This window comes from Erinaceus europaeus, chromosome 10 (genome assembly GCF_950295315.1).
Source record: "Erinaceus europaeus chromosome 10, mEriEur2.1, whole genome shotgun sequence".
Classification (NCBI taxonomy): Eukaryota; Metazoa; Chordata; class Mammalia; order Eulipotyphla; family Erinaceidae; genus Erinaceus; species Erinaceus europaeus.
Genome location: NC_080171.1, coordinates 6,578,573 through 6,591,624, shown reverse-complemented (window position 1 = coordinate 6,591,624; position 13,052 = coordinate 6,578,573). Strand labels below are relative to the sequence as shown.

Sequence of the window (13,052 nt, the reverse complement as noted above, 5' to 3'; positions counted from 1 at the left end):
TCCAGGACTGGGGGAAATATAGGCTTTATAGTGGAAATGTGAGGTTTCTGCTGTCTTAGGGTTCAAAAAGACAATGGATAGTTATTGTTATCATCACATTATTTGGTTATTGGGTTAACTTTGAAAAGTCCTTTTGTTAGGGTTTGCTGTATAGTACCCAGTATCTTGTATATAGCTGTGCTATTGGATGCTTCTGATCTACTTGGTCTAGGCTTTTGTGAGAGTCCGCATATCAAATACACAGCCTATATATTAAAAAGACTCAGTCTGTGTTTTAAAAAGTTCGAGACATACAATTTTCCCCCTCTCATATTAACTAGTGATTTATGACTACACTTTAATAGGAGTGTACATAAACACCATTCCCACCAACAAAAGACTGTGTCCCATCCCACTCACCCACCCCCACCCCCCACCGGCCCAGGAAGCCGCATGTCTACCCCTCACTACAGGGTTTTTACTTTGGTGCCCTACTTACAATTTAGTCAGATCCTGCTTTTAGTTTCCCTTTCAGATCTTCTTCCTCAACTTCTGTTGATGAGTGGGATCATCCCATACTCATCTTTATCTTTCTGACTTAGTTCACTTAACATAATTCCTTCTAGCTCTATCCAAGATGGGTCAGAGAAGGTGGGTTCATTGTTCTTGATAGCTGCATAGTATTCCATTGTGTATATATACCACAGCTTTCTCAGTCACTCATCTGTTGTTGGGCACCTGGGTTGCTTCCAGGTTTTAGCTATTATGAATTGTGCTGCTATGAACATAGGAGTACACACCTCTTTTTGGTTGGGTGTTATGGAGTCCTTGGGGTATAACCCCAGGAGAGGAATTACTGGATCATATGGAAGGTCCATGTCTAGCCTTGTGAGAGTTTTCCAGACTGCTCTCCACAGAGGCTGTACCAATTTATATTCCCACCAGCAATGTAAAAGGGTTCCTCTGTCCCCTCCAGCATTTGTTGCTGCTGTCCTTTTTGATGTATGCCATTCTTACAGGAGTGAGGTGATATCTTAGTGTTGTCTTAATTTGCATTTCTCTGACAATCAGTGACCTAGAGCAGTTTTTCATATGTTTGTTAGTCTTTTGGATCTCCTTTGTAGTGAATGTTTTGTTCATGTCCTCTGCCCATTTTTGGATGGGGTCATTTGGTTTTTTGGTGTTAAGTTTGCTGAGCTCTTTATATATTTTGGTGATTAGTTTCTTGTCTGATGTATGGCATGTGAAGATCTTCTCCCATTCTGTGAGGGGTCCCTTTGTTTATTTGTTTCTTTGGATGTGCAGAAGCTTTTCAATTTGATGTAGTCCCATTGGTTTGTTTTTGCTTTAGTCTTCCTTGCAATTGGGTTTGATTCATCAAAGATGTCCTTGAGGTTTAGGTGGGAAAGTGTTTTACCAATGTTTTCCTCTAAGTATTTGATTGTTTCTGGTCTAACATCCAGGTCTTTGATCCATTTGGAGTTGATTTTTGTTTTTGGCGAGATAAAGTGGTTCAATTTCATTCTTCTGCATGTTTCAACCCAGTTTTCCCAGCACCATTTATTGAAGAGAGCCTCCTTCCATTTAATACTTTGGGCCTCCTTATCAAAGATTACTCCATAGGTGTGGGCTTACAGTAAATTTTAAGAGAGTATTTTTTGGAAGGGTTTGTCTTTCTATAAGAAATTGTATTTACAATTCCAATTAGTACCTCAGTACGATTAGTCAGTAAATGTTTATTAAACATGTCTGTACTTGTACCTAGACAAAAAAAAAAAGCCATATCTACATTGCATAATTCTATATACAGAGGAACAGAAGATGCTCAAGAAATACTAGAAAATATTGGATTCAAAATAAATAACTTTTAGAGGCCAGGTAGAGCACCTGGCACCATGTTACAATGTACAAGGGCCCAGGTTCAAGCCCCTGCTCCCCAACTGCTGGGGGAAAGCTTCACAAGTGGTGAAGCAGGGCTGAAGTTGTCTCTCTGTCTCTCTCCCTATCGCCCCCTTCCCTCTTGGTTTCTGGAAGTCTCTATCCAATAAATAAATAAAGATAAATTTTTAAAAATGTAAAGTAAATAAGTTTAATGCTCAGATTAGCATTTTTCCCATAGTGAGACTCTCTCTTGGGTTATTGTAAATTACTCATGTGTCTTAGATGTTAACATTACTAACGTCTCTAAAAGTAACTTGGTTGTTTAAAATTATGCCACATAGATTTCCCTTGTGATTTAAATTCTAAGATATATAGAGGTAAGTGCAAATGTTTAAAACACATTAACCAAAATAATTTAAGTAGCTGTTTTTAAGTAGCTGAGCCAATTGGAATACTTGAAGTAACTGAAGAAAATAGGCTTGCTATTCTGCTGAGACGGCTAGAACTTTAGGGTAAATTTTTAACTTTTGTTTTCAGACCAGAGCTACAACCAGTTACCGTTGATGGACTAGACATTCTCATGCCAAAAGATCCTACGCACTTCCTACAAGAAATACCACACTCCAGGTTTATAGAGTGTCAGTATAAAGAAGCCCGAGCATTCTTTCAGGTGAGAGATGACTAAATGTTGTGCCTTCAAATTAATGTGTTTATTTTTAATGTCTCTGGGGAGAAATGAAAGGGACTGGTGGAAAATAGGTAAGAACAAAATCTTTTTTGATTCTATCCTTTTTTTTTTTACTAGATCGCATTTATGTATGTATGTATGTATTTATTTATTTCTAAAGCAGATTGAGCTTTAACCTTAAGAAAATGATTTCTGGGGCCCGGGTGGTAGTGCAGCAGGTTAAGTGCACGTGGTGCAAAGCACAAGGACCGGCGTAAGGATCCCAGTTCGAGCCCCCAGCTCCCCACCTGCAGGGGAGTCGCTTCACAAGTGGTGAAGCAGGTCTGCAAGTGTCTGTCTTCCTCTCCCCCTCTCTGTCTTCCCCTGCTCTCTCCATTTCTCTCTGTCCTATCCAATAACAACAACAATAATAATAGTAACAGTACCGATAAACAAGGAAGGGCAACAAAAGGGAAAAATGGCCTCCAGGAGCAGTGGATTGGTAGTGCAGGCACCGAGCCCCAGCAATTACTCTGGAGGCAAAAAAAAAAAAAAAAAAAGAGAAAACTATTTCTTCCCTAGTTGAATGGTGTGATATTTATGGAGACCTCGTTTTATTGGATAGACATGGCTAAGTTTGGCACTGGCTTCTGCTTTCAGTTGTACTAGTCCATGAACTCTGATTGTATTCTACTCTTGGAGCAGTTGAGGTAGGATGAAGCCACCAGAGAAAGTGGACCATGTGTAGACTTAGTCAAGAGCTCATGGAAAATACAGTCTGTACTCAGAGGGTGGGTGTGAATATGAAATTTCTGTAGTTTTATGAAGGTTCTTGAAGATAAATGCTACACAAAGACCAAGTGCTTTTGAACTTTACTTTATGCTGCTGCTCTGGCTTTCAATTCAATAAACATTTATTGAAAGCCTGTTTCCCGAGAACTCTGCCAACCCTGGGGATGATAAAGATGATTTCAAAGGTCAAGAAAGTTCATCTCTAAGAAATGACAAGAAACAGAGCTAGAGTGAAAACAGACAGATTTACAGTGGGGTTTCAGTGCCCTAATCCATTTGACCTTTGTGTGCGTGTGCGTGTGTGTGTGTGCGTGCATGCACAGGTTAGAGATGGAATGGACATGGTACCAGCTTTATCATCACTGGCCAAGTGTCCAAGGCTCACACAGGCCACGTCCAAGACCTAGACTTGACAACCGGGTGGGTCTTCCTAGCCTGACCGCTGCGACTTATAGTGCGTCCCTGTGGAACTTGAGCGGAAGTCTCCTAGATAAAAAGTCGGGAAAGTCCGTGTGTGGGTAGGCGTGCTCTGGTGGTCACACGCAGCCTGTCACATCACCAGCAGTCATAACAGGAAGCAGGAAGATGCAGTCTGGTGTTTGAACGTGATCACTGCTTGTTCCTGCTGTCAGGGAGTTTGTGTCTCCACACGTCAAAGCGGTTAGCACAGTGAATTGTGAATGTCTCTGCTTCCATTCTAGTTCGCATAGACTTTTTAATGGCAAGTATTTTTGTTCTCTTTTTTCTCCCCCCCCCCCCAGGGTTATTACTGGGCTGGGTGCCTGCACTACGAATCCACTGCTCCTGAGGCTATTTTTTTCCATTTTGTTGCCCTTGTTTATTGTTATTGTATCAGGCTCAACCTGACGCTGTTGACTGGCTACGGAAGAAGGGCAAATGCTAGAAAAAATTGTTATTGTTGTTGTTGTTGCTGTCATTGTTGTTGGATAGGAGAGAAATGGAGAGAGGAGGGGAGGAGGGGGAGAGAAAGAGAGACATCTGCAGACCTGCTTCACCGCCTGTGAAGCGACTCCCCTGCAGGTGGGAGTCTATCTTCCCCTCCCCTGTCAATGTCTCTCTGTCTCTATCCAATAATAAATAAATGAATAAAAAAATTTAAAAAATTAAGAAACCATGGGACTGTTGTCACTTTTTTTTTTAGCTTCATAGCTTTATTAATGAGATTGAAATTTGAAGACTAAGCTCAAGCAACATTTGAGGAGAGAATATGGGGAGCAGAGACCCAGAGCGTTTATCAGCTAGTCATAACTTCAGAGTCTCAGTATTTAAAGCACTAAGACGTCATATGTCCCAAGATAGTAGTGCTGTCCGCAGGGTTATACTCATAGCAGAGCCAGGTGGTACTTTGGGCTCATTCTTCCTCGTGCTACTCGTGTCCTTCACTTACATCAGCATGGCCTTACAAATCTTACAGATATGTTTTTCTCCTCTGCTACTGTTTTGACATTGCTAGTATACATTTCTTAGTGAAATCTCCAAACATTTTGTCTTTATCCTCTTAAATGCTTCCTCCTTCATATCATCTCTTATGTCAGAACACTCTGGTGGTAGGAACGGTGTGGATTTATCCCCCAGTTGTACCATAGTTTTGTAAATCAATATCAAATGACTAATTAAAAAAAACTTAGAAAATAAGTAACAGTAATGTCAGTTTTCAAATGAAAGTGAACATACATAACTTTGACCACTTGGCGGCGCCAAATAACTGAAATGCAATAGCAGGTATACAGCAAAAAAAAAAAAAAAAATTATAAAGCAAACTCCTAACTTTCTGCTTTATTTATTTTGGGCACATTCTTTTAACTTAAGAAGAGTTACAAATGCAGTGCAAATAGGTATTTCTTCTGAACCATTTGGAAGTAAATTGTCAACTCTATGTTCCAGGCCTCGAATAATTTAGTTTTTCCCAAAGAACACTCTCTACATGTCTTAGTTTAAAAAAAAAAAAAAAAGTCAGGAAATCAACACAGAATTTACCATTTCAATTTTTTCTTAAATCCTTGCTAGATTTTATTTTATTTTATTTATTTATTACCAGAGAGCTCTGGCTTATCGTGGTACTGGGGATTGAACTTTGGAGCAGACATGAGAGTCTCTTTGCATAGGCATTATGCTATCTCCCCTGCCCCTCCCACTGGTTATTTTTAAAGTAAAAATATTTATGTGTTTTGTTTCAATTTCCTGTCTCTGTAGTCTTCTATGTGGAACAATTTGATAGCTTTTGTTTTGTTTTACATGTATGACTTTGGTACATTTGAAGACTGTAAAAGATATTTTGTAAATTTTCCTCACTTTGGGTGTTCATAATCTCATGTTCCATTCTCTGGATACAAGTGTGGTAGGTATGGCTCGACGTGCTGCTGTGCCACTCTCCTTATATCTGAGCAGGCTTTGCGTCATTTTGACCATCTCATTCCAGCCACACTGGGCATCTGATAAATGTGCTGTATGTTAATTCCAATCATGTTTGCTTTCTGTTTGTCATGCTTAGAAGATTTTATTTTTTTAATTTATTGGATAAAGACAGGAAGGAGTTGAGATGGAAGGGGGAGACAGAAAGGGAGAGAGGAGGCGAGATACCTGCAGCCCTGCTTCACTGCTCATGAAGCGTCCCCTCTGCAGGTGGGCACCAGTGGTTTGAATCCAGGTCCCTGAGCATTGCAACAGGTGTGCTCTACCAAGCATACCCAATAGGTGCTGTCAGTATCCTCACTACAGTTTGGGTTTATTCATTTGTTTATATAGGTTTCCTGGTTCACTGTTTTATTCAGTGTATTAATATTATACTGTTTGTTGGGTTGTTGGAAAGTCAGGACACATCTTTGCATAGAAAAATACGTGATGGATTCCTGACAACTATATATATATATCTTGATTTAATAATGATCGACAAGACCGTAGGATAAGAGGGGTACCATTCCACACAGTTCCCACCACCAGAGTTCCATGTCCCCTCCCCTCCATTGAAAGCTTCCCTATTCTTATTGCTCTGGGAGTATGGACCAAGATCATTATGGGGTGCAGAAGGTGGGAGTTCTGGCTTTTGTAACTGCTTCTCTACTGTACATGGGCGTTGGCAGGTCGATGTTGTTTTCGACGGGCTGGCTTCACAGGCCGGTAACAGACGACCCGGGACTCATGGCTGGGTTGTGTGCAGTATCTCTTTATTCATGCAGGACACAGCGCAATCTATACCAAGCTAGGCTAAACTAAACTAACTACAAACAATCTTGTCCTTATAAATATACTAGCCCGGTAGTGGGAACAGGGTGGGAACAGGATGCGACGCAGAGAGGGTGGAGAGAAAAGTGACTGGTGAAAATCAGGGTATGACAAGGAGAGGGGGCAGAGCAGGTGAGAATTCTACCACTAAACCACCAATGCCCTGGAGGGAAGGTGGTGCTTGTTAACAGAGGTTATGTAAATAGAATACAGTGTTATGTAAATAGAATGCAGGGGGGATTAAACCAAATGAAACAGAAGGGGTTTTTAAAGCATACCAACAGGTCGATCCATACTCCCAGCCTGTCTCTCTCTATCTTTCCCTAGTGGGGCAGGGCTCTGGGGAGGGGAGGTTCCAGGACACATTGGTGAGGTCATCTGCCCAGGGAAGTCAGGATGGTGTCATGATAGCATCTGCAACTTGGTGGCTGAAAAGCATTAAGCTATAAAACAGAACAAATTGTTTAATAATGAAGAATCTAGGGATAAGAATATAGCAGATGAGATTTAGGGGTCTCCATTGTGGAAAAGGCTAGGAAGTCTATTTTAGGTCTATTCCAGGGGGCCCATGACTTTACTAATTTTTACCTGAGCCCGACAACTAACATGCATGTGGGCTAAAGGTATCGTCTGGGGAGATGGTGTGAGAGCTGGGAAAAGGACTAGTAAGCTGGATCTGGGCAGAGAGTAGCTCCCCAATATAGGGAAAGTATATAAATATTGTTGACTGTAAGCCCCTTCAATTTAATGTGGGGCCCAGATTGACGGCCCAACATTTTGATCTCCAGCTTATTCCGTATTAGCCAGAGGCATTCCCTTCATGATGGCTTCTGTGCTTTTTTGGCAGGGCGCCATCATTTTCTTTCTTTTAATTTCTTCCTTTGGGCATAATGTGCTATAGGTTCATCCTGAAATTCTCCTGCCGCAACCCTGGAGTCATAGATCTCTCTGAATTCTGTTTCTTTTCAGAAGCCAGTAAGTGTTTCAGATATCTGTGTAGCTCTCTTAAGTAGCCTTCTCCTTCTTCTTTCTGAATGCCCAGTCTTGTTACTTGTGATTCAGAGGCGGGGAAGGGGAAAGCCTATCCTGCCGGAAGCCGGATAACATTCTTTCTGCTCCTGTCATCTTATCGCGGTGTGTGACCAGCAAGGAACCCTCAAGCTGTAATTCTCAATTTTAATTTATATGTCCCAGAAATATTTTTAGATTTCTGTAGTAACATGTGGATTATATCTACAGCAATACCTTGATGACAATACCATGGAAGCTATGACTTTTCGAAAAAGTGCGAAAGAATTGTTGCAACTAGCAGCCAAAACGCTAACGGAGTTGGGAATACGTTTCTGGCTGAGCAGTGGAACGTGTCTAGGTAAAATTCTTGTTGCTTGAAGTTCATCGTTGTCATTTCATTTACCTTATAGGGACGACTGCTTGAAATGACAGGACATCAATGATAATTAAAGTGTTATAATTTATAAAAAGAATCGTCGTAGTGCATAGAGGAAGTTTATTTTTTTTTTAATAGTAGTATTCGTATCAGTATTTAAGAAGTTAGTTTGACTTGCCTGGGAGGTGACTTGATAGCCAGAGCACAGGCCCATTCTTGTGGGAGTGCCTGGGTTGATCCCTGACATGACAAATGCCAGAGTCCCTCCTCTGCAGAGAGAGTGGAAGCCTGCTTCATGGAGTGGGAAACAGGCTCTTTGCTTCTGTCTCTGTCTTTGGAAAATTTATGCTGACACTGCTCTTTAAAAAAAAAAATACTTGGGAGTCGGGTGGTAGCGCAGGGGGTTAAGTCCGGCGCAAGAATCCAGGTTTGAGCCCCCGGCTCCCCACCTGTAGGGGAGTCGCTTCACAGGCAGTGAAGCAGGTCTGCTGGTGTCTGTCTCCCCCCCCCCCCCCCCCGCTCTGTCTTCCCCTCCTCTCTCCATTTCTCTCTGTCCTAGCCAACAACAACAGTAACTACAACAATAAAGCAAGGACAACAAAAGGAAATATTAAATATTTTAAAAATTAAAAAATACTTATTTTTATGAGAAAGATAAGAATACTGCCCACCTCTGGCATGCTCAGTACCAGGGATCAAACCTGGCATCTCTGGGCCTTCAGGCATGCAAGGCCTGCCCTCCAAGACATCTCCCACCAAGACATCTCCCTCACACACAGCTCTGCTTTTTTACATGGCCCATCTGAACGAACTGTCCAGAATTGTTAAATCCTGTACATTAATGCTTAAGAAATGGATACTGGCTAAACAAAAAAGAATTTAATCATATTTCATCAGTAGACTTTAAATCCCCCCCCCCCACGTGAAAGGTTTCTGATTAAACCTCTCCAAAGTAGTTTCACTTTTTAAATCACTTTCCTCGAGAGTTATTGCTGGCATGGGGGTACAGTGTCTCATCACCCCAAGATAGGTGTCTGCAGACTGCTCACCCCAGCGTAGGTGCTTCTCCAAAACTAAGAGTTCATGCAGAAACAAACAAACAAAAAGTTGGTATATGCAGAGTGCTCAGTCCAGTACAAAGAAAATAGTTGAATTTAGTTTCATATTACCTGTGTGTCAAGGACCTTGCTGTAACTTACATTAACTTCCCCAAGAGTGGTGGGAGTAGGTTTTTTGATAGGTGGCTCCTAGGAACACAGATTTTAGTTTGGGGTTTAGTATTTTTTTGGGGGGGGTAATATTTTTTAATGATTTTTGAGTGTTGGGAAGGGCCCCACTGCCCTGGAGGGGAAGGGCACGTTGGTGGTGGACAAGTTGAGCTATCACATATGTTGAGGAGATAATGGAATGGTACTCTGAGACAGCAAGAAGCTCATAAGATGTCTCTTCAATAAAAAGCAAAAATGTTTCAGTCTAAATGTAATCCCATTATTGTAGGAGATCATCTACTGTGGTGTTTAATTTTTCCAAACTTTAATTTTTAAAATAGCTTTCCTGCCCTTTTATTTTTAGGATGGTATCGGCAGTGCAGTATCATTCCTTATAGTAAAGATGTTGACCTAGGCATTTTTATACAAGATTACAAACCTGATATCATTTCAGCATTTCAGGATGCGGGACTTCCACTCAAACACAAATTTGGGAAGGTCAGTAATAAAAATACTTCCTTAGTGCCCTGTCTCAAAAATAACGTTTTCATTCAGTAGTTCAGAAAGGGTTGCAAACTTTGCATCCATTATTGTATAACCAGTATTGGCCAGAAGGAGTTCATCAGAAACTTGTTACCAGTTGTGATGAGAAATAGAGAAAGTCTGATCTCGGGGCCAGGCCGTGGCACACCTGGTTTAGCGCTCACATCACAGTGTGCAAGGACCCAGGTTCAAACCCCTGGTCCCCACCTGCATGGGGAAAGCTTCATGAGTGGTGAAGCAAGGCTGCAGGTGTCTCTCTTCCCCTCTCTACCTCTTCCTTCCCTCTCAATGTCTCTGTTTCTATCCAATAAAAAATAACTATTATTTTTTAAAAAAGAGAGAAAGATTGAGTTCAACAGGTGAGTGTACCGCCATTTTACTGGCTACAATATAATACGTAATACACAGTTATTATACTAAAAATGCCTCCTCCCCTACTTGAAGTTATATTGCCTCTCATGCCTCATTTAAATTTGGGTTCCCTCTGGCACCGATATGGTCATCAACACGAGGCACTCCATGGATTGCTAAAAAGCACATATACAGAATTATTTCAGATAATTCTCGAATTCCTTCCTTATTTCACAAACCCTAGGTCAGTAAGAATAATCTCCTCCTCAGTTGACATCACGGTTTAGATAGATGAAGTCTTCTCCTTGAATTTGATGTTTTGTTGTTTTTAAGATTTTATTTATTCATGAGAAAGGAGGCGAGAGAGAATCAGACATCACTCTGGTACATGTGCTGCCGGGAACTGAACTCAGACCTCATGCTTGAGAGTCCAGTGCTTTATCCACCATGCCACTTCCCGGACCACGACTTTGATTTCTTCACACTAAATGCATTATCCTTTGTGTCACTCTTCATCCGCTTATTCCTGTGGGGGTGACATATTGGAAAACAAGAAACATATCTGAGGTATCAGAGAATTTTCTCATCACAATCATTCTAGCTTATTAAAAGGTATATAGCTGGGAGTTGGGTGGTAGCCCAGCGGATTAAGCGCACGTGGCTCGAAGCACAAGGACCAGAGTAAGGATCCCAGTTCGAGCCCCCGTTTCCCCACCTGCAGGGGAGTCGCTTCACAGGCGGTGAAGCAGGTCTGCAGGTGTCTGTCTTTCTCTCCCTCTCTCTGTCTTCCCTTCCTCTCTCCATTAATCTCTGTCCTATCCAACAATGACAACAACAATAATAACTACAATAATAAAACAACAAGGGCAACAAAAGAGAATAAGTAAATAAATAAATAAAGTAAAAAAAAAAGGTATATGTCTAATTTTTCTGAGGTGGAAGTCAGAACAGCAGAGCTCTAGTCACCCAGCAAACACTTATTCAGCATTTACACTATGCTCTATAAATGGGTGTAAAGTGTGTAAAGTGAGTAAAGTCTACCTTCTCCTTGAAGAGCTCACTGTCTACGTGGGAGGGGAGAAACCTACGAACACAGTTATTACAGGACGCACTGTGCCAAGCATGTACCAATCCCGGAGCAACATAATTATTTCTAGGCTGTTTCTTTCAAGAAGTGCTTCCAGAATTCTCTTTAATTTCTGTGCCTTAGCTTTTTTTTTCTTATTAATCTATAAAAATTAATAATTCAATATATCAAAATATATTAATGATCGGTGGCATGTGAGTCTCTGTAATATCACATTCTCTCGAGTATTCACTTACTGTTGTAATGACATATTTATTTCCCAATAATTTTACTTGGTCACTGAAGTAAGTTGTCTTTGATTTCTCCCCTTCTTTAATCAGAAGGGGGCTCGGGGATAGGATGTTCTGTGGAGTAACAGTTTAATGAAGTCGTCCGCTCTGAGTTGTAATCAGTTGTATAAAGAAACTTTAGTTTATATACATTTCAGGAAGAAATCAGGGCCAAAAGATAGTTTATCCAGCAGAGCAAACTCCTGACCATGTGGCAGGCCCTGGGTTTGAGACCTTATGCCAAGTGGAGTCGCCTGGGGACTCCATGGGTGGTAAAGAGAGACTCTGGTTTCTTCCTGTCTGTCTGGCTGTCTCTGCTTTGTGTATCTCATTCTTCTCACTCTCTCTTTTCAAAGTAAAAAAAAAAATGGGGGGAAAGTGACTCTGGGGTATCAGGCATATTCAAGGTTTCTTGCCACACTAGGGAAAGAAAGAAAGGAAGAAGTAAGTCAAAAGATGGCCACGGATCCATTATGATCAGAGTTATTCCAACTTGAAGAAGTATCTTAGAGTCCATACTCGCTATCAGACAAAATATTTTGAAACTGAAAATTGTGTTTTCTTTGTTTCAGTCTGTGAAAGTTTTCATCTTCCCTCCAGGTAGAAGACAGTTTGGAACTATCTTTCCAAGGAAAAGATGATGTAAAACTCGACATTTTTTTCTTCTATGAAGAGACTGACCATATGTGGAATGGAGGCACTCAGGCCAGAACAGGAAAAAAATTTAAGTATGAGTCTGATAAGTACTTATAAAAGGGTTGAGAGACATTACTTCAGCGGTCTGGGAGGTGACGTCGTGGGTAAACCATTGGACTTCAAAGCATGAGGTCCATAGCTGCCTCCCCATTCTTCTGACTTCTCTCATTCTCTCTCCCTCTTGATATCTCTTTTTTTGTGAAATAGTTAACCTTAAAAAAAAAAAAAAGAATTGACTTTAGATGGCAGAAATAAGGACTGAGGTAAATATAAAGGAACAAAAGAAAATGTTCAAGGCTCTCCATTGAGTGAGTCCTTTCTCAGCTTACCCCCTTCTCAGCAGGGCCTTGTGAAACACACCACCTATGAAGACAGGCTGCCAGGAAGGTCTGTCCCTGTGTTCCTCAGCCTGGAAGAGTCACTCTCACTCGAAGCTTTTTAGTCAGCAGAAAAAGAAAACAAAAATGAGGATCATAAAAGTCAAGCGCAGAGCCTGAGCCAGAAAGGCGAACAGGAAACTTGAGCGTTTGATGTGAATGGGTCAGGTCCAGCAATGATAGAATTAAAATGAAAGTCAAATGAAGCTGTGGGGAGGAGGCTGAAAGTGAGCCAGGCTGTTTGTTTGTTTGTTTTTTATTTATTCCTTTTTGTTGCCCTTATTTTATTGTTATAGTTATTATTGTTGTCTTCGTTGGATAGGACAGAGAGAAATGGAGAGAGGAGGGGAAGATGGGGGGGGAGAGAAAGACAGACACCTGCAGACCTACTTCACCGCCTGTGATGACCTACTTCCCCTTGCAGGTGGGGAGCCGGGGACTCGAACGCCGGTCCTTGCGCTTGGCACCATGTGTGTTTAACCCGCTGTGCTACCGCCTGACTCTGTTTGTTAGTTTTTGTGGTGGCGGTTTTTGAGTTCAGCGAACTCTTTCTGTATTTTGGTGACTAGCTT

At 41.3% G+C, this 13,052-nt stretch overlaps 1 protein-coding gene and 1 long non-coding RNA gene across 3 annotated transcripts in view; one reads left to right on the top strand and one right to left on the bottom strand.

The window, feature by feature from the left end:
- The window catches only part of LOC132540822 (uncharacterized), a 478,519-nt gene that overhangs the window by 332,247 nt on the left and 133,220 nt on the right, over positions 1 to 13,052 (bottom strand). The gene's annotated exons all lie outside the window — the stretch shown is intronic.
- The window catches only part of FKTN (fukutin), a 52,044-nt gene that overhangs the window by 13,238 nt on the left and 25,754 nt on the right, over positions 1 to 13,052 (top strand). For both annotated transcript variants that reach the window (XM_060199061.1, XM_007516166.3), the window contains exons 6-9: positions 2,398 to 2,530; positions 7,802 to 7,931; positions 9,522 to 9,655; positions 12,008 to 12,135. In XM_060199061.1, coding sequence (XP_060055044.1) covers positions 2,398 to 2,530; positions 7,802 to 7,931; positions 9,522 to 9,655; positions 12,008 to 12,135 — 525 coding nt within the window. The remainder of the gene's footprint in view (positions 1 to 2,397; positions 2,531 to 7,801; positions 7,932 to 9,521; positions 9,656 to 12,007; positions 12,136 to 13,052) is intronic.